This window comes from Nycticebus coucang, chromosome 19, assembly GCF_027406575.1.
Source record: "Nycticebus coucang isolate mNycCou1 chromosome 19, mNycCou1.pri, whole genome shotgun sequence".
Lineage (NCBI taxonomy): Eukaryota > Metazoa > Chordata > Mammalia > Primates > Lorisidae > Nycticebus > Nycticebus coucang.
The window spans coordinates 41,994,759-42,019,994 of record NC_069798.1 but is presented as its reverse complement, the minus strand read 5'-3'; the positions used below and the strand labels follow the sequence as shown (position 1 = coordinate 42,019,994).

Below are 25,236 nucleotides of genomic sequence, written 5' to 3'. Positions count from 1 at the left end.
TAGTAAGACTCTGTCTCAAAAAAAAAAACAAACAAAACTGTATCAGCCAGGTATGGTGGCTCACACCTATAATCCTAGCACTCCAGGAGGGCGAAACAGGCAGACTGCTTGAGCCCAGTCTGACCAAGAGCAAGACTCTGTCTCTAAAAACAGCCCAATGCTGTGGTGGGCACCTGTAGTCCCAGCTACTCAGGAGGCTGATGTATGAGAATGGCTTGAGCCCAAGAGTTTGAGGTTGCTGTGAGCTATGATGACACCATGGCACTCCACCAAGGTGACAAAGTGAGGCTCTGTCTCAAAAAGATAAATAAAACTGAATTAATGTCTGTTCTGTACCTCTGCCATTAGACTCATCTCAATCATTAAAAAACTTTATAAAGTATCTAACATGGAAATAAAATTTTATGGATTACATTTGTCCTTATGCTAGTAAATGTCAGGTCATTTTGACCACCCAGAAAAGCTATTTATAATATTGATGAAGAGCTCATTTGCCATTTTGAAAGGATCAAAGAGGTAAAAGCAAAGATTCAAGCTTATCAGAGTAACTGAAAAGTTGATCAAAAGAAAAATACAACTTAATATTTCACCACTAACTACAAAGTTGAGAAAACTCTGAATCAAATGAGGTTTTCAAAAGATAACTCAGGTCATTTACCTGGTTACTTAAGGGAACCTATAAATACAGAAATGGTGCACCTGAAAGGTCATCATCCTTCAATTCATCTTTCTATTTCAGAGACAAATTCATGAACTATTAGTTTGAAGATTCAGATCTATAGAGAACAAAACTAAAATATCTTAATTATAATTATTATTAATCTAGCACAAAACTTAGATATTAATCACCTCCCTATGTCTGTATACTCTGCTAAAGATTCACACATTCCTTTTGGCAGGGGCTGGGTTTTTTTTTGTTTGTTTTTTTTTTGTAGAGACAGAGTCTCACTTTATGGCCCTTGGTAGAGTGCCGTGGCATCACACAGCTCACAGCAACCTCCAACTCCTGGGCTTAAGTGATTCTCTTGCCTCAGCCTCCCGAGTAGCTGGGACTACAGGCGCCCGCCACAACGCCTGGCTAGATTCACACATTCCTTTTAATTTCTCCTTGAAGTAGTCTAAATTTTGCTATTTTCCAAATATTCCTTAATTTGTAATAAGATAGCTTAAGAGGACATACAGTTTAAAGAAAAAGAAGTGACTTTTTTTATGTTCACAGTGGTATTTTAACTCCTTTTTCAAAATACCAATTACAAAAAAAGTAAAAATTATCTCAAAATACATGTAAAGTCTATTATTAATTACACTAACTATAAACTACTACCATTTATTTCATTACAGAAAAGCAAGTTTCTTGATTCAAAAACACCTCATGTGAATTAACTGGCAGGGAATCACTAATATAATAACATCCTCAAGAGAAACATTTATTTTTCAAAATTTTTATTTATCTAGGTTACTTACACTTCAGATGCACAATGAGATAAAGCAAATGTTATAAAATAAAAATTTGACAACATTTTCTCAAATCTGAAACTCAAAGTGAATAAAACTTTATCACCAAAGACCACACTTTGCAGATTATTCCTCTATTTTTTATGATGTTTTCTATTTTACACTGTGGAGATTTAATACAATACAAAAATACCTACTAAATACTAGCACACGACCAGTTTCATTCCAATTCCTACTAACTTCCCTAAGGTTCATATGAAATAAAAACAGAAATAAAAAAAAAAAACAAACAGAAAATACTAAAACTCACAAGTTATTGATAATTCCTAAACTCCTAACTGAATTAAAATGTCTTATCTGTTCGATGATTGAGGGCATATACACCATTTTTGAAGAGGATTTTGAGAAAAAATTTTGTTGGAATTGTCTTGATACCCTATTTTCTTTTTTTTTTGTAGAGACAGAGTCTCACTGTACCGCCCTCGGTAGACTGCCGTGGCGTCACACGGCTCACCACAACCTCCAACTCTTGGGGCTTACGCGATTCTCTTGCCTCAGCCTCCCGAGCAGTGATACCCTATTTTCTGACATGGCACTTCATAAACTCTTTTTCATTGTACCCTCATTATATTATTTAAATAATAAAAAATAGAGAAAGGAAATCAACAAGCTAAAAAGGATTAAAAGGTAAAATTCCCTTACAAAAAGGTCACCTTTTGTAAGATAACTTGTCCATAAATCTGTTATTCTAAACAAATATATAGCCCATTTTCAATCTTTCCTACAACTCTTTTTTTTTTTTTTTTTTTTTTTGTAGAGACAGAGTCTCACATTATGGCCCTCGGTAGAGTGCTGTGGCATCACACGGCTCACAGCAACCTCCGACTCCTGGGCTTAAGCGATTCTCCTGCCTCAGCCTCCCGAGTAGCTGGGACTACAGGCGCCCGCCACAACGCCCAGCTATTTTTTTGATTGCAGTTCAGCCAGGGCCGGGTTTGAACCCGCCACCCTCGGTACATGGGGCCGGCGCCTTACCGACTGAGTCACAGGTGCCGCCCCTCCTACAACTCTTAAATAATTGTATCTTCAGGCAAAGTCAGCTGTGTATGTAAAAGGAAAATTATCAGTATTATCAATTTAAGGTGCTGTACTCAACAAAATAAGAGAACATATAATTTTTTCATTAACAAGTGATTTAATATACTTTAAATAATTTTGCCTAAAACTTTCAAGTAATAAATATTATGTAATATATACCTAGAGACCTTTGTTGTTAAATCTACACAACAGTAGACAATGACAAAAGCAATACGCAAAATAGATACATTCTTTCAAATTATTTTTTTCAGCCTGCTAGTGAGATTACAAAAGAAAAATCACCAAAACCTCTAGTTAATTGGTTGAAAAGCCTTCTTCTCTGGTTTAATTACCATTACTAGATCCATCTGTAGGCAATGTACTTTTCTTACATACCTTTAGGAAACAATGAGTGGATATTATATTAAGGACCTGAACCCATTAGAATCACTTCTGACTACTGCAGTTATTTGCTCCCAGACATTCATCAAATAGAACCTTAATGAAACTCAGGGTTATTTCAGCATTTTTAAGATGGGTATGCACTGCACACACATACACATACATACATATCCCTGAGACTAGGCTCATTTCTCTGATTTACTAAAAAGAAAGAGAGAAGCAATTCTCTTGAAGCCCCACAACATAATTTTTTTTTTTTTTTTTTAAGACAGACTCTCACTGTGTTGCACAGGCTACAGTACCATGGTCTCAGCCTAGCTCACAGAGCACCCTCAAACTAATCCTTCTGCCTCAGTCTCCTGAGTAGGGCTAATTTTTCTATTTTTAGTAGAGATGGAGTCTTTCTCTTGTTCAGGTTGGTCTAGAACTCCTGAACCCAAGCATTCTTCCAGCCTTGGCTTCCCATAGAGCTAAGATTGCAGGAATGAGCCACCTCAAAGGAAGGAGCCCCAAATCCTTTATGCTGCTTCTAATTAAAACAAAAAACGTGATGAAAAATATTACACGTTAATGATTTTACCTTCTCTAAATTAAAATTACTTAGGCATTTAAAAATTATACTCAGTTTTAATTATGTACCAAAAGTATATAAGATTTTTAAAAGTTATTATTGTCTGGTAAATGGCTCACAACAACCAGATCATTCTAATCTGCTGATTAAATTCAGTTAAGATAATTAGGTATCTATAATGTCCTAGGACAATGCACTGGTACAAACTGAGCAGAAAGCAGGCAGCAGATAATCAGAAAACACATTTACATTTAGTGAGCAGATAATGCCCTCTCAAACGCCCCCAACTAAAGAGAAATACTATGAGAAAAAATCAACATATAATAACCAATAATGCAGCTATGACTGTAATTTCTTATCTAACATTTCCAAAGTTTTCTTTTTTTCTTTTTTGCAGTTTTTGGCCAGGGCTGGGTTTGAACCAAACATATATGGGGCTGGCACCCTACTCCTTAGAGCCACAGACGCTGCCCTCCAAAGTTTTCTTTTTTACAATGTTCAGTAATTTTTAAATAGAATAACTATTTCTTTTAAGTCTGCAGCTTCTCTATTACCTGAAAACAAGCCATAAGTGGAAGGTTGAAGTAGGTGGACTGCCTGAGCTCAAAGGTTCAAGACAAGCCTGAGCAAGAGTGAGACCCTATCTCTAAAAAATAGCCAGGCTTGGTGGTGCCTGTAGCTCAAGCGGCTAAGTGCCAGCCACATACACCATAGTTGGCGGGTTCAAATCCAGCCGGGGCCTGCCAAACAACAGTAACAACTACAACCAAAAATAACCAGGCGCTGATGCGGGCACCTGTAGTCCCAGCTACTTGGGAGGCTGAGGCAAAAGAATCACTTAAGCCCAAGAGTTGGGGGTTGCTATGAGCAGTAATGCCACAGCACTCTACCCAGGCCAACAGCTTGAGGCTCTGTCTCCAAAAAAAAAAATAGCCAGGCTTTCTTTGTGTCAGGGGCCTATAGTCCCAGCTACTCTGGAGGCTGAGACAAGAGAATCGCTTGAGCCTAAGAGTCTGAGGTTGCTGTGAGCTATGACGCCAGCGCACTCTATTGAGGGTGACCAAATGAAATTCTTGTCTCAAAAAAAAGACTCTGCCTCAGGGAAAGAGCTCAATACCTTACAACAGTAGTGGCAGTGCCCGTAGCTCAGTGGGTAGGGCACAGGTCACATACACTGAGGCTGGTGGGTTCGAACCTGGCCTGGGTCAGCTAGAGCAATGACAACTGCAACAAAAAAATAGCTGGGTATTGTGGCAGGTGCCTGTAGTCACAGCTGCTTGGAAGGCTGAGGCAAGAGAATTGCCTAAGCCCAAGAATTTGAGGTTGCTGTGAGCTGTGATGGCACAGCAATCTACTGAAGGTGACACAGTGAGACTTTGTCTTTAAAAAAAAAAAAAAAACTTACAATAGTAGTTATGTAAAATGTTTAAAAGGTATTAAAACTACTACTTCAAGCCCTGCTTGGTGGCTTATGCCTATAATCCTAGCACTCTCAGAAGTCTGGTAAGAGCCCACTCTTACCAAACGTAGAAAAAATTAGGTGCTGTGGTACGAGACTGCAATCCCACCTACTAGGAAGTCTGGGGCAAGAAGCAAGCTTGAGCCCAGGAGTATGAAGTTACAGCAAGCTAAGATGAAGCTGCTGCACACTACCAGGGGCAAGAGAGTGAAACTCTATCTCAAAAAAAAAGAAAACTACTTCAAATACTTAATGTTCATTTAAATGTCCATAATCAAAAGCAAATTATTTCGAAAGATATATTTTTAAATTGTGCAATCTGGAAAAGGTATAATTATTTTAAAGCAAAACCTATTGATTTTCAAATCAATACTCCTTAAGACAAAACATCTTCAAGGTACGGGGAAAACTGAAAATCAGGATAAAAAAACTTTTTTATGTGTTTCCACTACAAAATTATTCTTAAAGTCTTCAAACCACAGAATGTCAAACTTTGCTTTGGAATACGTTCTTAATGTTCTATGAATTAAATCAGTGTACTCTAGCATTCTTTCTCTCCAAAACCTCTCCACAATTTTATACAAAATTTTGAAGAAAGGCTTCTCACAATTATTAATTTTCAATACCTTTTCAAATATTCAAAATGTTATTCTTACCTTGAATAATTATTAAAACTCACATTTGATAATTCTATTGCACCAAACTGTTTTTCATTTTCTTAAAGGCAAAAGAATCTGACTCGGCGTCCGTAGCTCAGTGCGTAAGGGCACCAGCCACATACACCAAAGCTGGTGGGTTCAAGTCTAGCCCAGAGACTGCTAAACAACAATGACAACTGCAACCAAAAAAAAATAGCCAGGCATTGTGGCGGGCGCCTGTACTCCCAGCTGCTTGGGAGGCTGAGGCAACAGAATCACTTAGGCCAGAGAGTTTGAGGTTGCTGTGAGCTGTGACGCCACAGCACTCTACTGAGGGCGACATATGACTCTGCCTCAAAAAAAAAAAAAAAAAGGCAAAATAATCTACAAAGCTCTTGCCAATCATCCAAACAAAAATTGGAATATATACAGCCAATACAATAACAACAACCAGTCCATATGTTATTCTTAAAAGATGTTTTTCTGGGCGACGCCTGTGGCTCAGTCGGTAAGGCGCTGGCCCCATATACCGAGGGTGGCGGGTTCAAACCCGGCCCCGGCCAAACTGCAACCAAAAAATAGCTGGGCATTGTGGCGGGTGCCTGTAGTCCCAGCTACTTGGGAGGCTGAGGCAAGAGAATCGCTTAAGCCCAGGAGTTGGAGGTTGCTGTGAGCTGTGTGAGGCCACGGCACTCTACCGAGGGCCATAAAGTGAGACTCTGTCTCTACAGGAAAAAAAAAAAAAAAGATGTTTTTCTGATTTAGAAATAAAAAGTACTTCAGGACATGCTTAACATATTAGATTTTATATCATAAAACAAAAAAGAAGCCTATTAAGTACTTGAACCAGTTTATACTTACATAGAAAAATATCCATTAACATAGTGAAATTAAATTAGTATTTTCTTCTATCTAAAAATCCATGCCTAGTAATCCGTGATTCATGGAATTTGAAGACAGAACTTTCCTGAAAACATCTTAACTTCAAGTAAAAATTGTATATTAGTTTAAATTCAGTCATCCAAAACCAGTATGCTCTTCCTGTTGCTGTGAACCTTTTTTTAAAAATGTGCTAAGTTGGACAGTACCTGTGGCTCAAAGGAGTAGGGTGCAGGTCCCATATGCCGGAGGTGGCGGGTTCAAACCCAGCCCCGGCCAAAAACTGCCAAAAAAAAAATCATACTAACATTATTTATTGCAAAGAGCTTAGTGTTTAAACCTTACCTCTAATGATTAAATATTTAAGTTCAGGAAATCTGGCAGTCATTATACAATTGAATTAGAGACCACTAATATTTTTCATCAATTTATATACATATTCTTAAACAAAAACTGAGCACAAACAAGCATTTCCCAAAGTTAACTACTGATTTCAGACATCAAGTTCTAAAAAGAAATAAAAGAAAAATCTGATGGCCATTATTCAATTCAAAACCAGAAAAGGAAAAAAACTTGAGTCAATCTATTACTGTTAACAAACTGAGTATGTGAACATAAAACTGGTTTTTTTAAAGGAGCGGTGGTTTTTCTGAGGAAAGTTACCAATAAAAACAATTTTTTAAAGGTCTTGACTATTTATATAACAAAACTCCAAATATACCATATGCCTATTCTTCCACTTATACAACAGAGTTAGATTTTTTCCAAAGTTGCACTTCATTAAATAAAATTAACCTTTCCATATTGATAATTATTAAATTATAAATGCGAAGACGAAATTTCTCTTAAAGTAAATCCATTTTACCAGCATTTTAAAAAACTATTTTACAAAACCACCTATGTGGGCAAAGTTACATATTTCCATTGAAGTTTTCCATCATAATTTAGCTGTTTCTTACAATATTCCTATAAACCCCAAAAGATAAAATACCAGTTTTTCCCAAACCCAGGCCACACATAAAAACGTCTACCACGTTGCAAGACCCTGTGATATTTTCTTCCCTTTGACATACTCCCTGCACATTTTAACATAACAAAGGGCCATTTATTTTCAGTTCAGAGACTGAAAACAAATCAAACTGATAGCACATTAGCTAATAAACGTAGTCACTAGCAAATTAAAAACCCATTTGATACATACCCTTGATAGTGTGACCATTTTATCTCTGTCCTCTAGAGTATTCTTTACATCAGGTTGCCAGAATTCCACAGGATGATGCCTACCAGGTTATTACCTTGGGCCTTGAGCTTTAATTAAAGCTCAAGATAAAAATCCATTTATATAGCAGAGAAAAATACATTTATATAGCAGAGAAAAATGCATTTTTCTCGTGCATGAAATCAAACTGCAGTCTAATCTTGCCTTCCCTATGGTAACTTCCATAGCAGGCACAGAACAAATATTTACTCAAAAAAAGTAATGTATTTTTCCTGCATACAAACGGTATTACTATAATTCATGAAAGACTAGCAACAAATTATTAGTTCATTAAATTACAAGGAATGATATAAAAATATTCATGCAGTACATTCATTCATTGATCTTCATAGTGGGATTAATTATGTGATTCTTCAGTTAGAATCAAAAGGGAATCAACAGAGTCTCAAAAGAATAAATGGTAAGAAGCCGGGCATGGTGGCTCATGCCTGTAATCCTAGCACTCTGGGAGGCCCAGGCGCGTAGATTGCTTGAGTTACCCAGTTCAAGACCAGCCTGAGCAAAAAACAAGACCCCATCCGTACTAAAAATTAAAACCAAGGCAGGAGGATCACTTGAGCCCAAGAGTTGGAGGTCACTGTAAGCTACGATGCCATGGCACTCTACCCAGGGTGACAGCTTGAGACTCTGTCTCAAAAAAAAGAAGAAGAAGAAGAAGAAATGCTAAGAAATTCTCAAGAAATTACTTACCTATTTGGGTTCACTAACATTCTCAATTTATTTTCATATTAAAAATATAAAAAGGAGGGCGGCGCCTGTGGCTCAAGGAGTTGGGCGCTGGTCCCATATGCCGGAGGTGGTGGGTTCAAACCCAGCCCCGGCCAAAAACCACAAAAAAAAAAAAAAAAAAAATATATATATATAAAAAGGATTACTACTATTATGTATAAATGTGGGTCTATGTTCCAACCACACATAACACAGCTCAAACCAAAATTTACCAAATTCTGATTTCTGTTTTAATAACTAATTTTTAAAAAAGAAATTGTTTACTACTAGTTCCCAAAACATCACTGAAAAAACTAACAATGGGCAAAAGCATATTCTTACAAAATCCAAAAAAGCAGTCAACACAATTTTGTGACAGATTCAAAGGTTGATCTATAATATCCCCATTTTCAGCATTAGTAAAGATTCAAAGGTTCTTCTATGATATTCCCATTTTCAGCAACATTAATTGGAAAACTGTTATTATAAGTCTTTGGGAATTTTAACATACTGTCAACATTTAGACAAGTCACCTAAGAGCCAAAGGGCTGCTGGGGCAGTACTTGAGAATCAGGCCTCTGAGTGCAGCACCTGACTGGTGATACGGGCAAGTCTTTGGCTAACCTAGTTGCATTTTAGGTACCCTAGGTTCCAGCAGCTGCTTGTTCTCTTCACCATTATCAAGGTGAGTGTTTCCATCCACACGTGGAACTTCTCTGTCTGCCTCTGCATCCTGCAAAGACAGTCACGGCCTCTTCTAGGACACTGCCTATGCAGTTCCCATCACATCACACACACAGCACTTCTGTCAAATAATCCTGAAACTTCCCTGGGCACTCCTTCAGAACCCCCAGCATGACTGAAGTCAGCTTTAAAGACATTGAGGCCATTTGATAAAACATTATTAATTCAGAAAATTCATATTTATTAAGACACGCTTACTCAGGAAAATGACATAAGCATTGCTAAAAATAGTCTTGATACAGCATTCAAAAGCAGCATTTAAATTCATTAACTAGAATCACTGATTCCAAGAAAAATAATAAAATGAATAACATTACCACTTTTCATAGCTTCAATATATCTGCCTAGAAGCATGTATTCTGCTACTATACAACTGCCTTAATCTGTAATAGTGGTTTCCAACTTTTGGTGAAGGCAAGAATCTGAAATGGTTTAAGAAATACCAAAGCCTAGGGTGGTTCCAAGGTAGTTGAGGTTCGTTTTAAGCTCCCCAGGTGATTTTAATGCATAACTTTGGCTTGACAATCACAGTATCTTTGAAGGTGAGTTTATTTATCTATTTTTCATAAAAGGTATCCCTCTGTTGCCCAGGCTAGAGTACACTGGCATGATCATAGCTCAGTACAACCTCAAACTCCTGCTCAAGGAATCCCCCTGGCTCAACCTCCTGAGATGCTGGGACTACAGGTGTGTACCACTACACTCAGCAGATTTTTCTATTTTCTGTAGAGACAGTGTCTTGCTCTTGCTCAGGCCAGTCTGGAACTCCCAGCCTCAAGCAATCCTCCTGTATCAGTCTACCAAACTGCTAAGATTACAGACTTGATTGGTGGTGCCCAGGTTTGAGCCACCGAGTGTTTTAACTTTGGCTTTCAAATTCTAAAAAGTTGGCTCAGTGCCTGTAGCTCAGCAGCTAGGGCGCTGGCCACATACACCAGGGGCTGGTGGCCCGGGCCTGCTAAACAACGACAATTATAACAGAAAAAATAGCCAGGCATTGAGTGGGCACCTATAGTCCCAGCTACTAGGGAGGCTGAGGCAAGAGAATCACTTAAATCCAAGAGTTTAAGGTTGCTGTGAGTTGTGATGCCCTAACACTCTACTGAAGACGACATAGTGAGATTCTGTCTCAAACAAACAAATATTCTAAAAAGGGGCGGCGCCTGTAGCTCAAAGGAGTAGGACACCGGCCCCATATGCCAGAGGTGGCGGGTTCAAACCCAGCCCCAGCCAAAAACTGCGAAAAAAAAAAAAAAAGAAATTCTAAAAAGAATTGTGGCAGGTGGCTCACAATAAACTATTATACAATAATCTTCACTGACTGATTGACTCTTATAATAAGCTCTGTTTTTAAAAATTCTTATGGAAAACCATATAGAGGATGTACATGATTCATGCATATACCTGGGTTAACTTTTTGCAAACCCTTATCTACGCACAGTGTTACAATGTATGCATACACACACAGAGAGTTTGGTGGTGAAGTTTGGAATATGCAACAAATCATATCCTTCCCCTCTGGAAAGTAAATTAATGGCTGAACTGTCCCATAGTAGAAACAAACAAACAAAAAAACCCAACAACCAAAAAGCCTATTAACATATAATCTCGTACTTTCCAAGTATGTGAACATATGTATAGCTATTATTTCCTGTAGAATACTGGTTATAGAATTCCAGTTTAGGATATGGTCCTATATATATACTGTTTTATACTTAAACTCGCTTAGATCATCTGTGGTTTGAATCCTCTATAGTTTAGGTCTCTAATAAAGCCACTTAGGGACCTATTACAAATATTACCTCTTTAGACCATTCTTGCCTATACCATCTAAAATAGCTTTTCTATCCCATTCCTAGTCAATCTTTATCTCTTGCATCCTGCTTTATTATCATTCATAGCACATATCCCTTCCTGGTAGCATATGATGAATTCATTTATTAACTATCTCCTCAAGGAAGATTAAGTTCCATGAGAGCAGAGACTTCAATCACTATTGTGCTCCCAATGCCATATACTAGGTGCTCAAATATCCACTGAATAAATGAATGATTGATGGAATCAATCAATCTTGGCCTTATATATTTACCTACATCAAGTCTCATAATGAACACTCTCATGAAATAGCTTAGTGAATTTACCCCATGGTATTTCTAAAAACATGGTCACTTTATCACATAGTGGCTTTTTATAATGATTACAAAGAAAAATTTCCCATGTCTCAGTATCAAGAATAACTCTTTCTTCTAGGCAAAAAGAATTTTTTAGTCCGTCGTACCACCTATTTTCACTGCCTAGGAGGGTATGGGACAAATTTTTAGCCCAATTCAACATAGCAGATAAAAACTTCATGACGCCTATTATCAGCCATACCTCTAACATTTCTTTTTCCTCTGATTACAAGATCCTCTATGCTGTCTTCATTTTTAAAAAAAAAGTCTTCCTTGGGCAGCGCCTGTGGCTCAGTCAGTAAGGCGTCGGCCCCATATACCGAGGGTGACGGGTTCAACCCGGCCCCAGCTGAACTGCAACCAAAAAATAGCCCGGCATTGTGGCGGGCGCCTGTAGTCCCAGCTACTCGGGAGGCTGAGGCAGGAGAATTGCCTAAGCCCAGGAGTTGGAGGTTGCTGTGAGCTGTGTGAGGCCACGGCACTCTACCGAGGGCGATAAAATAAGACTCTGTCTCTACAAAAAAAGTCTTCCTCAAAAAGGATATGCCCTAAATACTGTATATTCAGCTTGGGGGAGGGACAGACCAAACGGAATTTAAAGCATATCAAATTTCCCTTAAGCTCCATTGTAAGTATTGGGTAAACTTAAGTGTAGGACAGGAAATCAGGTGGTACTCTGATCTGCTTTAGATTCTATTATTACCTATTTCCTCAAGGTATATTGAGAATGGGCAATTAAAAGCTAAACTCAGAGCATGGTGTAAGAAGGCTTTTTATACTGGGGGCAGTGAGGTTAAACTGCAGCCTCAGAAAGATGACTGATTACCAGCAATAAACACTGATAAGCAAGATATTCTGAAGGCTTTTAAAACAGGGACCAATTATACTCCTTTACATTTGTCAAAACCCACAGAATTTACAATACTAAGAGTGAACCCTAAAAGTAAACTATGGACTCTGGATAATAATGATGTGTCAATGTAGATTCATCAACATAATAAATGTCCACTCTACAGCAAGATCTTGACAGTGGGGAGGGCTGTGGGTATGTGGGGAAAGGGGGCATGTGGGAACTCTGCACCTTCTGCTCAATTTCCCCGTAAACATAAAACTACTCTAAAAAATGAAATCTATTTTAGGGCGGCGCCTGTGGCTCAGTCGGTAAGGTGCCGGCCCCATATACCGAGGGTGGCGGGTTCAAACCCGGCCCCGGCCAAACTGCAACCAAAAAAATAGCTGGGCGTTGTGGCGGGCGCCTGTAGTCCCAGCTACTCGGGAGGCTGAGGCAAGAGAATCGCTTAAGTCCAGGAGTTGGAGGTTGCTGTGAGCTGTGTGAGGCCACGGCACTCTACCGAGGGCCATAAAGTGAGACTCTGTCTCTACAAAAAAAAAAAAAAACAACAAAAAAATAAAAAAAAAAAAAAAAAAATGAAATCTATTTTAAAGAGACAAAACCAGAGACATATTCTCACCTTAAATACACAAGTCCTTTTATTAACACTAAGATACATACTATTTTGAGAAAAAGACATATCAAAAGCAAAGCTATATTTTGCATATATAAAGTGAATTTAGGCACTTACTTTAATAAGTTAGTAAAAACAGGCTAAAAATAGTATCTAGTGCTTTAATAGATTACCAAAGGATACCCACCAATTATGACCTGAAAGCTTGTAAAATTTAAATTTACGTTATCCAGACATTATAATATATAGAAATTCACATTTAACAATGTGCGATTTTCAAAAACAAATCACTTACATGAAGTAAAAGAAGCTTATGCTTATTAATATAGCACTGTGCTATTTGATTATAGCTAATATGATTTCAAAAGAAAACTATAGATGCCACTGTTTTAGAACTTGATACCCGTCAGCACTTAAAGGAACTTAACTGAACCAAACTACCAGTTTCACAATAATTTTTCACTACAAATCAATGCTTAACTTAGCTCTAGGTGCTCACTGTCTTCACCTTTTAAAGCTGATCACTTTAAAATATCATCATTTTTAAAACTGATGCCAGGAGTCAGACCCCAAAGATTCTGATCTAATTGGGCTGAAGCACTCAAATATTTGCTGAATGAATGTTTACCTGCTGGATTTGCATTTATAAGCTGAAAAAAAACAGTTATTACCTGTTTTGTTATCAATGTATATAGTGTGTCTCCTAAATAGCTACCAAAATGCAACCAGATTACAAAAGCTTAAAATACAGACATCAGGCTTTTAGCCACTGAACCATTTTATATTCAACCTAGAAAAAAAGCTAATTATTTGAATTTCGTGGAATTCCCCATGTGGATTTGTCATCTTCTACCATTAGCCCCTATTGCCTAAATTAATATTAAAAGTTTTCCAAGCAATTAAATCTCCAGTAGGATAAGAAGCTTCACAAATTATTAATAGTAAGAAAAACACGTGTCAGGAGGAAAATGCGCAAAAATCATGAATAGACTATTTACCAAAAGAATACAAATGGCCAAACATAATTTTAATTTCACAAATGATCAAAGAAATACAAATCAACACTAAAATACAATTCTTTCATCAAATAGGTAAGATTAAAAAAAAAAAAATCAATTGTAAGGGCTCAGGGCCTGTAGATCAGCAGCTACATACACTGTAGCAGATGGGTTTGAATCCAGCCCAGACCTGCCGAACAATGACATCTACAACAAAAATATAGCCAGGCATGTGGCAGGCGTCTGTAGTCCCAGCTAGTTGGGAGGCTGAAGCAAGAGAATCATTTAAGCCCAAGAGTTTGAGGTTACTGTGAGCTATGACAGCACGGCACTCTACCCAGGGCGACATAGTGAGACTCTGTCTCAAAAAGAAAAAGAAAAAATCAATAGTAAGAATATGATGTATGAACATTCAAACTCCTGAATGGAATAAGCTTATTTTTATTTTATTTTTTTTTGTAGAGACAGAGTTTCACTTTATTGCCCTCGGTAGAGTGCCGTGGCGTCACACAGCTCACAGCAACCTCCAGCTCCTGGGCTTAGGCGATTCTCCTGCCTCAGTCTCCCAAGTAGCTGGGACTACAGGCGAGAATAAGCTTATTTTTTAAGAAACAGAATGACAGTATGTAGGCAATAGCCGTAAACATTCATACCCTTAACTCACAATAGCAAAAACTAAAAACAGTCTGAAGCACCAACATTACAGAAGTTATTTTTATACTGAGCAAAATTATTCAAAATCCCTACATTCTAGAGAGAGTGTTTTGATAAAATGCTCAAAATTCAATGTGAAGACAGAAAGGAAGATAGAAGCAATTATCTAGTATGAAAAATTTTGTTACATATCATGCAAAGGAGGTAACATTCCCAAATGTTAACATAAGTAGAAGTATGGGTGATTTGAAGCTTCTACTTCATATTTTTCTACTTTTAAAAATGTCTACAAAGAATTTACCACTTAATAAAATTATTTTAGTTTTCAAGCAAGACTTAATTGATCAGGCCAGGCGAGGTGGCTCACGCCTGTAATCCTAGCACTCTGGGAGGCCCAGGCAGGTTGACTGCCTGAGTTCACAAGTTCAAGACCAGCCTGAGCAAGAGCGAGACACACCCACCCCCGCCTCTAAAAGTAGCCAGGTGTAGTCCCAAGTTCTTGGGAAGCTGAGGCAAGAAAATGGCTTGAGCCCAACAGTCTGAGGTTGCTGCAAGCTATGACACCACAGCACTCAATCAAAGGTGACAGAATGAGACTCTTGTCTCAAAAAAAAAAAAAAACAAGAGTTAATTGATTAAATATCAATAGGATAATCTCTATTACAGAAAATAACTGTCAGATAAGATGATAGCTTGTCATTATGCTTGGTGAGTAATGGGTGGTGAGATCCTGGCTTGAAGTGGGACTGAGCTGGTCTGGCCTGGCCTGGCCACATAGATTGAGAATTTAGGTGATCTTAGCCTCCCTGATGTTCTACAAAAGAGACCAATTAAATTTTCTAAAGGCAAACCAGCCAAGATAACTGACTTTTTCCTATTATGGTGGATATTATTTTGGGGACCTCAGTCTACATAGGTACTTATATGGTAGACTATTAAACTAAACAAAAGCAGGTCATTATAGCCAAGACAAGCTAAAGCTACCCTGTAGAAAGGTCTACGCTATGCTAAATATTTATGAAAAACTATTTTTCTCCACTACCCAAGTACACTGATGCACACATGTTAGTTTAGAGAATTTCTTGAAGTGAATGAAGTCTAATGTCCATTATCCATATTAACTAAATCAAAATCCCCCAATGGCAGCCTTTACAGAGCTAGTCTCAAAAGTGATTGTTTTACAGAGTAAACTATTCCCTTGATTAAAAAATAATGCTCTAGTCATAAAACTGCAAAGAATGATCAAAGCACAAGATAATCTATAAAGATAGGACACTTGACAAAAGTCTTGATTATTCAATATAACTACCACATAGTATTTTTGCATTAATTTATTATGAAATACTATAAAATAATCTAACCTTACTCATCTCTACTGCCCCCAAATGAAAGTACTGCCAGAATTGTTTTGTTACCATAACTCCAAAGGGATTCTCAAAACATCAATATATTTCCAAAAATGTCAAGGACAGAATGATCTAGTGCCAACAGTAAAAGCTGCCAGTCATGGGCGGTGCCTATGACTCAATGAGTAGGGTGCTGGCCCCATATACCAGAGGTGGCAGGTTGAAACCTGGCCCCAGCCGACAACGGCAAAAAAAAAAAAAAAAGGGGGGGGCTGCCAGTTAGTTAATTGCTAATTTTATTTTTCAGTTTGAGCTGGGGCCAGGCTTGAACCTGCCACCCCTGGTATATGGAGCTGGTGCCGTGCCACCCTAATTGCTAATTTTAGAAAACATCAGGGCGGCGCCTGTGGCTCAAGGAATAGGGCGCTGGTCCCATATACCGGAGGTGGCGGGTTCAAACCCAGCCCCGGCCAAAAACCACAAAAAAAAAAAAAAAAACTTCATAAACATTTGTTGCCCAGTTATCTCAATTATTAAATATGATCACGTACTATACTAGTCTCCATCATTATTTGCACTCTTTTAAAAGAAAATGCAGGGCGGCGCCTGTGGCTCAAGGAGTAGGGCGCCAGTCCCATATGCCGGAGGTGGCAGGTTAAAACCTAGCCCCGGCCAAAAACCAAAAAAAAAAAGAAAATGCATTAACTGTTTAATTATTTGGCATAAAAGAACATTTAGTATAATTCCTACACTTAAGCTGATGCCAAACAAAAGCTTATAAAGCATTTTCTGAATTATTAAATTAGTTGTACCTTGATGAAAGAGATGGAAGAATCTTAGTTTTTACTTTTCCATTTGGTTTCCATTCTGTGTGAACAGCTGATTCAAATTTCACCATCCAAGGGATTTTTTTTTTTTTTTTTGAGACAGAGTCTCACTTTGTCACCCTCAGTAGAGTGCTGTGGCCTCATAGCTCACAGCAACCAGAAATTCTTGGGCTTAAATGATTCTCTTGCCTCAGCCTCCCAAGCAGCTGGGACTACAGGCGCCCACCACAATGCCTGGTTATTTTTAGAAACTGGGTCTGGCTCTAGTTCAGACTGGTCTCAACTAGTGAACTCAAGTGATCCACCTGCCTCAGCCTCCCAGAATGCTAGGATTACAGGCGTGAGCCACCATGCCCCGCCCATTCAGGAGGCTCTGGTTAGGCCCATCCAATTTAAGTTCACCTGAATGTCCATGTTGTTGCACTCACGTCAGTCCATAATTTATCCTACCATTACAATTCATACAACTTTTCAACAACTGCTCTTGCTGTAAGGTTGAGTGTGCCACCTCTCATCCCTTACATCATAATATGACTCAAGAAACTGAAGGATGCATAACTGTTACATTAAAAATACAATGTCACAATGTTTTAGAGACAGTAATGTGGAGAGCTAAACTGAAATTCTTTTTCTTTTGTGGTTTTTGGCCGGGGCTGGGTTTGAACCCGCCACCTCCGGCATATGGGACTGGCACCCTAATCCTTGAGCCACAGGCGCCGCCCTAAACTGAAATTCTTACTATTTAAGCTCTAGGCTACTCCATCGTTGTTGCTTGGTGCAATGCCAGGCGAGGTCATGGCACCTCCCGTAACTGGGCACAGGCAGTCAGAGTGACCTGCACCTGAACCTACCATTTGATTCTCCAGGATTACCTTAGAAAATTCTGCATATTTTCAAAAGCTACCAACTTGCTAAATGGTATGACAATAGAAACCAAATTATAAATTCAAATTACTTTGGTATTTGGTTAGTATATAATTCAGAATAGACAAAAAACAGACCAACGGTATTCTAAGTTTTAAACACTGATCAAGATAGTCAATTAGCAAAGAGGTTAGGAAAATATTAACAAAGCACACATGATCTACATAAACCAAAGAGGAAAAGTGCCTGTGAAGACACTTCTCATGCCACCTCCACAATGGGATTCTATCTTCAAAAAGAATTTTGTTCACTTCCCTTCACCCTTTTCATAAAAACGCAAAATACTGGGGTGGTTACATTTTTTAAAATCTGTACTGTATTAAGTACTACATTAAGAGATCCATCATGATCTTGATTAATAGAGTAGAACAGGATATAAGAATGCATAAACAATCTTACAGGTACTAATAAGACTTTCTTTAAAATATTGTTAAATGTAAAGCTGGGCCAGGCAGGGTGGGTGACTCATGCCTGTAATCGTTTGCACTTTGGAAGGCTGAGGCAAGAGGACCCCTTCAGCCCAGGAGTTTGAGATCATTCTGAGCAACACAGCAAGACCATCTCTACAAAAAAATAGAAAAATTAGGTAGGCATGGTGGCACATGTCTGTAGTCCCAGGTACTCCAAAGGCTGAGGCAATAAGATTGCTTGATTCCATGAGTTTAAAGTTGCAGAATGAGACTCTGTCTCAGAAAAAAACAAACAAACAAAAAGAAATGAAACTGAAATATACCTAAAACCCGCCTTCGTCTGGTTCTAAGTACCTCAGTCTTACAACTCTGAAGTCTATTTTTCTCCTGCATTTAACTAAGAGCGTTACTTAAATCCCCTTCCCAGTAGTTTTAATGCAAAGAACTATAGCAAAGGAACTCAATAAAGATATTGAAACAGTAAAAAGCAATTCTAAATACTTTAAAACTCATATTTAATCTATAGATGTATATGAATGACACTTTTATCATTTCCAGTTGAACAACTATAAAATACTTTAAAACCAGTCAATCTAGTTATTGCATTCAAATAAGTTTGGTTAGCTATAGGTTTAATTAACCAATATGATTTTTCTTGAAATATTCTTTGTATATCAGCAATATGCTGTCTTCACATGTAGAGTCAGAAAACTAGGGAGAAAAAACATAGGCACTCAGGATACTTTTAAAACCAAAACTTCCCCTTCTTTAATATAGCAATAAATAATGCTATTATGATCTATTAATAAATGCCATGTAGTTTACAAAATGTTCCTGATTTTAAGTCTCTTTAATAATGAGAATTCACCACTGAAGAACCATTCAGTAATCATCTTTCTTCCACTATGAAATCTCAAGACTGCCTTTGTAGTATACAATACCAGATATGATAACAGGGGGAAAGCGGATCTGTTAAACATGTAATAAGTTACAGACTCTTATACCAACGATAGCTGAAACAAGCAGATTTCTAACAAACCTTATAAAGCTTGGGGGATTTGGGGGAGTTACGCAAAATGGAAGATAAGAAAGATGTGCACCAAAGATAACGAGCTCATCATGCACTGCATCTGGGGGAAACACATATAGCTACCATTTCAGGAGGAACAGTTGTTTAAAAACTTTAACAAAAAAAGTGTTATTTCAGACACTGTAAGCTTGAGTGCAGTGGATACATAATAAAGCAAGGTGCCTATTCCTGAGGAAAATGTACTTAATAATTACGCTGAACAGTGAGTATTAAATCTAAGCAGTACTAAAAAGGCAATGATGGGAGTTCAGGTCATGTGTTACAGAGAAAGAGACTTGTGAGAAATTCCGTTACTTAAAAATAATCTTGTCCCTATCATTAACCATTTATTTATTTTTTTGCTCACGTGCTAAAGTGCACTAGAAACCTCAGAATAGGTTTTTTAAACTGGCCAGGTCTTGTTAATAGACTGCAGTCTTCAAATTTACAGAGCTGCAGATCTCCGGGATTTTTTTCAAGTGTCACTCATCTAACTGAGCCTTACAGCTGAGAAATGCCATCAGGTGCTTTACAGTCAGTTTAAAAAACATCCTCTACCTGGTATCTCGGCAGTGATTGTCTTGCTGCTCCCTGAAACCTCTTCATCATCATCTGATGAGCTTGTGCTTGAGTCACAAGTCAGGTCACTATCACTGGTACTACTGTCCTGCAGCAGGTTGTATTTCTTCCTCGCAGCAGCCTCCCGTTTCTGCCTCAGTAGTCTGATCCTCTCCTTGTGCTTTTGGCTCCGATGACCTTTGACCTTGACAACACGGCCATTCTGTTTATCACTAGATTGCCGGTTTTTCTTGGCAGCCATAGTTGATGTTTCACTTTCAGATCGGGACCGCCTAGATTTGCGCCCAACTATGGCACCAGACACTCCTGCAGGGTCTCCTTCTACAGCTGTTTCTGCCTGAGAGGGTTCATTCTCTTCTGCAGAAGACAACGTATCTGAATCAGCCAGGTGACCACTAGAGGAAGGGGAAAGCAAGCAGTGATTAGAGGAGTCACTCTCATAAACTCGGCCAGCTGTCGGCTTGTCACTCTCCGTGGATGCTAACTGAGACTCAGAAGAGTCCCTTCTCAGTTCCATCAACAAGCAGGGCATTGAAGAAAGAACGGTAGAATCTGCAACACCATCTTTCTGAACTTGAGATTCCAGCTCTACAGAGCCATCTTCCTCCTTGGCTGTCTCTTGTTCAGATGTTTTTGGTGGGACTTCGGACTCAATGAGTTCTTCGACTTTTCCTACTGCCTCCTCCATCTTCATTTCAAAATTTTGAGTTAGATCATGGAGCAGGGTCTAGGAAACGATATCAAAGAAGCAACAGGAAAGCAACCTGTACAAAAACACACAAAAATCAATAAACAGAAATGACAAATTATTTAATTAACACAACATGCCTACCTTTCTGAGTGGCAAAAGTTATTATTACACAGGCTTTAATATGTACATAAAATGTTATAAATGTTTTACAATGTATATATGTGTGTGTATATACACATATATATAATCTGTTTGCTTGATCAACAGACAGTAAAAGGACTAGCAAACTCAGCTACTGAAAATGGCATAATATGAATCCTCTATTACTGAACTTGCAAGGCCAAAAAATAATCAAACAAGAACTTACAAATTTACAGCTTTATTCAAAGTGTTCAAGAGAGGGAACTTCAAATATATACACAGGTCTGGTGCAGTGGTTCATGCCTACAATCCTAGCACTCTGGGAGGCTGAGGTGGGTAGATCACTTGAGCTCAGGAGTTCGAGACCAGCTTGAGCAAAACCAAGACCCTGTCTCTACTAAAAGTAGAAAAAGCAGCCAGTTGTCGTGGTAGTCACCTATAGTCTCAGCCACTAGGGAGGCTGAGGCAAAAGGATCACTAGAGCCTAACTTGAGGTTACTACGAGCTATGATGCCTCAGCACTCTACCCTGGATGACAAAGTGAGACTCCATCTCAAAAAAAAAGTATACACACACAGTTAATATGTATGTTTCATTTAATATAAATAAGAATGTTTAACAAAAAACTAATCCAGATAACAGTGAGTTAACTATAATAATTAAGTACTTTTATACTCAAATCCTCAATTTCTTTTATTCTCAAATCTTCTTTTCTGGAGGTGGGACGGGGGTGGTTTACAGTGGAGAAACATCAAATGTATACTTATGTTGAAAAAAAAAAAAAATTGTGCCAAGAGCAATGGGTCAATCTCTGTGAATTGGAAGGATCACTTGAGGCTGAGAGTTTGAGACCAGCCTGGGCAACATGGTGAGACATTCCACCACTCCACATCTCTTAAAAATAATGAAAAAAATTAGCTAGGTATGGTGGCACGCACCTCTAGTCCCAGGTACTCAGAAGGACTGCTTGAGCCCAGCAGTTCAAGGCTGCAGCGAGCTACTGCACTCCCAGTGCACTCCAGCCTGGGTGACAGAGCAAGATCCCATTTCTAAAAAAGGGGGTGGGGGGGAGAAAAAAGAAACAAAAGCAAAGAAAAAACTTCAACTACATGCACTTGGCACATTAACAACCCAATTACATGCATCAAACCTGTCTGCATTTCCTTCAACAGAGTTGCTCTAGAGGAGCATTTATTTAGTTGAAAAGCCAGAATTTGCTTCTCCCTCAGTCCTTCCTACTTCCCACATACCTCTCATCATGCTGAATGTGAGTCTAGGGTTGAAACAGATGTTTTTTTCACAAAGAATGACCACTGAATACAGTTCAATTACTGTATTTATGAACATTTAAGACATTTAAGAGAAAACACCCTACACACATTTTACACTTTGTATGCTAAATTTAGAACCTAATACACCCACCACCGTGAGTGATGATATAACTCCAATTAATCACAGAGGTACAAGACATCATTTTCAACCACAAGAGGTTGTGACCTAATTATGTGTATGTAAGACTCAAACGAGACCAATAGGTCATTAGAAACTGTGACTTTAAGCAAAATGACTTTTTTTTTTTTGGAGACAGAGCCTCAAGCTGTCACCCTGGGTAGAATGCCGTGGCATCACAGCTCACAGCAACCCTCAACTTCTGGGCTCAAGCGATTCTCTTGCCCCTGCCTCCCAAGTAGCTGGGACTACAGGCACCCACCACAATGCCTGGCTATTTTTTTGGTTACAGTTGTCATTGTTGTTTGGCAGGCCTAGGATGGATTTGAACCCGCCAGCTCAGGTGTATGTGGTTGGTGCCTTAGCCGCTTGAGCCACAGAAACCGAGACATGACTTCAAACAAAACGAATTTTTTTTCTTGTCAAGAATGTTATTCCAGGACCTGCTATACTTCATTTCACTTAAAGTTGCAGTTTCCAAGAACCTATCAATGACATTAAGTGAGGATTTACTGTGCAGTGCAAACTTCATTAACTGGTAGGTTTTGAGGATGCTAAGAATGTGCAAGGCAAGAATACACTTTGCTCACTACAAGTGATATTATAGAAGGCAATTATCATGACCACTCATTGGTCACAGGGAAAAACATTACTCTAAATCAGTGTTTTTCAACCTTTTTTTAATCTTATGGCACACTTGAACCTATAGTTAAACTTCTGCAGCACACTTAAATTATGTTGATCAAAAAATTAAACAGAGTAAAAAAAAGAATATACTTATTGTACTTTGAACTTCTTTTGAAAATAATTTAATTAATGATCTTTAAAAATTTTAGTGGCGCACCAGTGTGCCAAGGCACAGTAGTTGAAAATCACTGATCTAGATGGTATGTTAGGTGCAATATGGCATCTCCAACACTATATGGAAGAGAAACCTAGAAATGCTTGAAAAATTCTTTTATTGATCTAACATGACAAGTCTACTTTTTGCTTAATTAAAAACACAAATATTCTGGGCGGCGCCTGTGGCTCAGTGAGTAGGGCGCCGGCCCCATATGCCGAGGGTGGCAGGTTCAAACCCAGCCCCAGCCAAACTAACAAAAAAATAGCCGGGCGTTGTGGTGGGCTCCTGTAGTCCCAGGTGCTCGGGAGGCTGAGGCAAGAGAACTGCATAAGCCCAAGAGTTAGAGGTTGCTGTGAGTCGTGTGACACCAGGGCACTCTACCCGAGGGCAGTACAGTGAGACTCTGTCTCTACAAAAAAAAAAAAAAAACACAAATATTCTATACAACTGTTTTTTTCTTTTTTGAGACAGAGTCTCACTATGTCACCCTTGGTAGAGTGCCGTAGCGTCACAGCTCACAGCAACCTCAAACAAACTCTTGGGCTTAAGTGATTCTCTTGCCTCGGTCTCCCAAGTAGCTGGGACTACAGGCGCCCACCACAATGCCTATTTTTTTGTTGTAGTTGTCGTTTTTTCTTAGCAGGCCTGCGCCAGGTTGGAACCCACCTGCCCGGTGTATGTGACTGGCTCCCTAACCACTGAGCTACAGGCACACAACACATCTGTTTTTATTTTTCATAGCCTTGTTATCATCTGCTGATAAAATAGGCATTCTGATAGTTTCCTTAACGTATTTATGAAAACCAGAATGTGCCTGGCAAATTTGTAAATGAGCTAATAGGATCTCAACCCTCTGGATTACAGCTGACAATAATAAATATACAGTGAAGTACTAATGCACTCAAATGTTCCATGGTACTGGAACATTCAATTTAAAACATTACTGTGTAGCCTACTTCGTAACCATATCTATATCATTAATTCTGGAGTTAAGTGGAAATAAGCATATTTTTCCTAACATCGATATCAAAAAAAAAAGGTAACACCTCTGAAAGCCAACAGAGGGAGTAAAAGTTAAATCAACAAACGATTGTCATAAATGAAGCCTGCTGTCCATATAAACATAAAATATTTACAGACATAAAAAACTCCCAGGTACAAGAAATAAACCCAAGATTTTCTGAGAGTTGATGCTATAGGGAATTAAGTTATATATTCTAAAATTAAAACTCTTCTTAAAGCAGTGGTTCTCAACCTGTCGGTCGTGACCCACAGGAACTGTATTAAAGGACCAAGGCATCAAGGAAGGTTGAGAACCACTGAGTTAAAGCATCTGAAAAATATACTCAAATGAAATTAATGTCCACCATGAAGGACAAACCTCAAAAGCAAATTTGTTAAAAATGACCATAAAACTCTTGTTTTTTCTGGAAATAAGATGCATGAGTAGCAAAAATAAATCTAGATTGATTTTCCTTGTAAGAAAACATGACATCAATGGCTTTCAATATGGCACATCAATCAAATGACTATCTTTCATTTCAAGTTCCTCAAATTAAGTATTAACTGGGATTTAATATCTTCTGCCTAAATTAGTAACCAGTATTATGGAAAAAACCGTAAGTCCCAAAAGACTGACATCAATCATAAATATGACCCCAGTTAGCTCCTCAAGGTATGGCCACACGACATGACCCTAAAAAATTAGAAAGCACTTTATTTTGTTTGTTTTGTTTTTTAGAGACGGAGTCTCACCCCGTTGCCCTTGGTAGAGTGCAGCGACGTCACAGCTCACAGCAACCTCCAGCTCTTAGGCTCAGGCTATTCTCTTGCCTCAGCCTCCTGAGAAGCTGGGACCACAGGCACCCACCACAATGCCTGGCTATTTTTTTGTTGCAGTTTGGCTGGGGCTGGGTTTGAACCCACCACCCTCAGTATATGGGGCCCCACTCACTGAGCCACAGGTGCCACCCAGAAAGCGCTTTATATAGTGATATGGAACAATACTCACAAAAAAAATTTTAAATGAACAAAAAAGGTACATGGCACCATTTGTGTAAATAAAAAACAAAATCATATGGATATGAGTTTGTAGATGCCCAGAATATCTGGAAGGATACTTAAGAAAATGAAAATACCAGCTGCCTTGGGAAGGAAAGAGGGAAGAGGGAAAATGAGGGAAAAGAAGTAAAAGACACACTGGCGGAACCTGTAGTTCAGTCGGCAGGTGCCAGCCACATACACTGAGGGTGGCGGGTTTGAACCCTGCCCGGGCCAGCTAAACAACGACAACTGCAACAACAGAAAAAAAATAGGCAGGTGTTGTGGCAGGTGCCTGTAGTCCCAGCTACTTGGGAGGCTGAAGCAAGAGAATCGCTTAAGCCCAACAGTTTAAGGTTGCTGTGAGCTGTGATGTCATGGCACTCTACCCAGGGCAACAGCTTGAGACTCTGTC

General features: G+C 38.7%; 1 protein-coding gene across 8 annotated transcripts in view; it reads right to left on the bottom strand.

Moving 5' to 3' along the window:
* ARK2N (arkadia (RNF111) N-terminal like PKA signaling regulator 2N) overlaps positions 1–25,236 on the bottom strand; it is an 80,982-nt gene that overhangs the window by 30,861 nt on the left and 24,885 nt on the right. For 6 of the 8 annotated variants that reach the window (XM_053571698.1, XM_053571699.1, XM_053571700.1 and 3 more), the window contains one exon: positions 19,636–20,420. In XM_053571698.1, the coding sequence (XP_053427673.1) occupies positions 19,636–20,350 (715 nt within the window). In that variant the 5' untranslated portion in view covers positions 20,351–20,420. Of the gene's footprint in view, positions 1–19,635; positions 20,421–21,426; positions 21,538–25,236 lie in introns of all 8 variants that reach the window. The other 2 variants (XM_053571696.1, XM_053571695.1) reach the window with 1 other exon arrangement.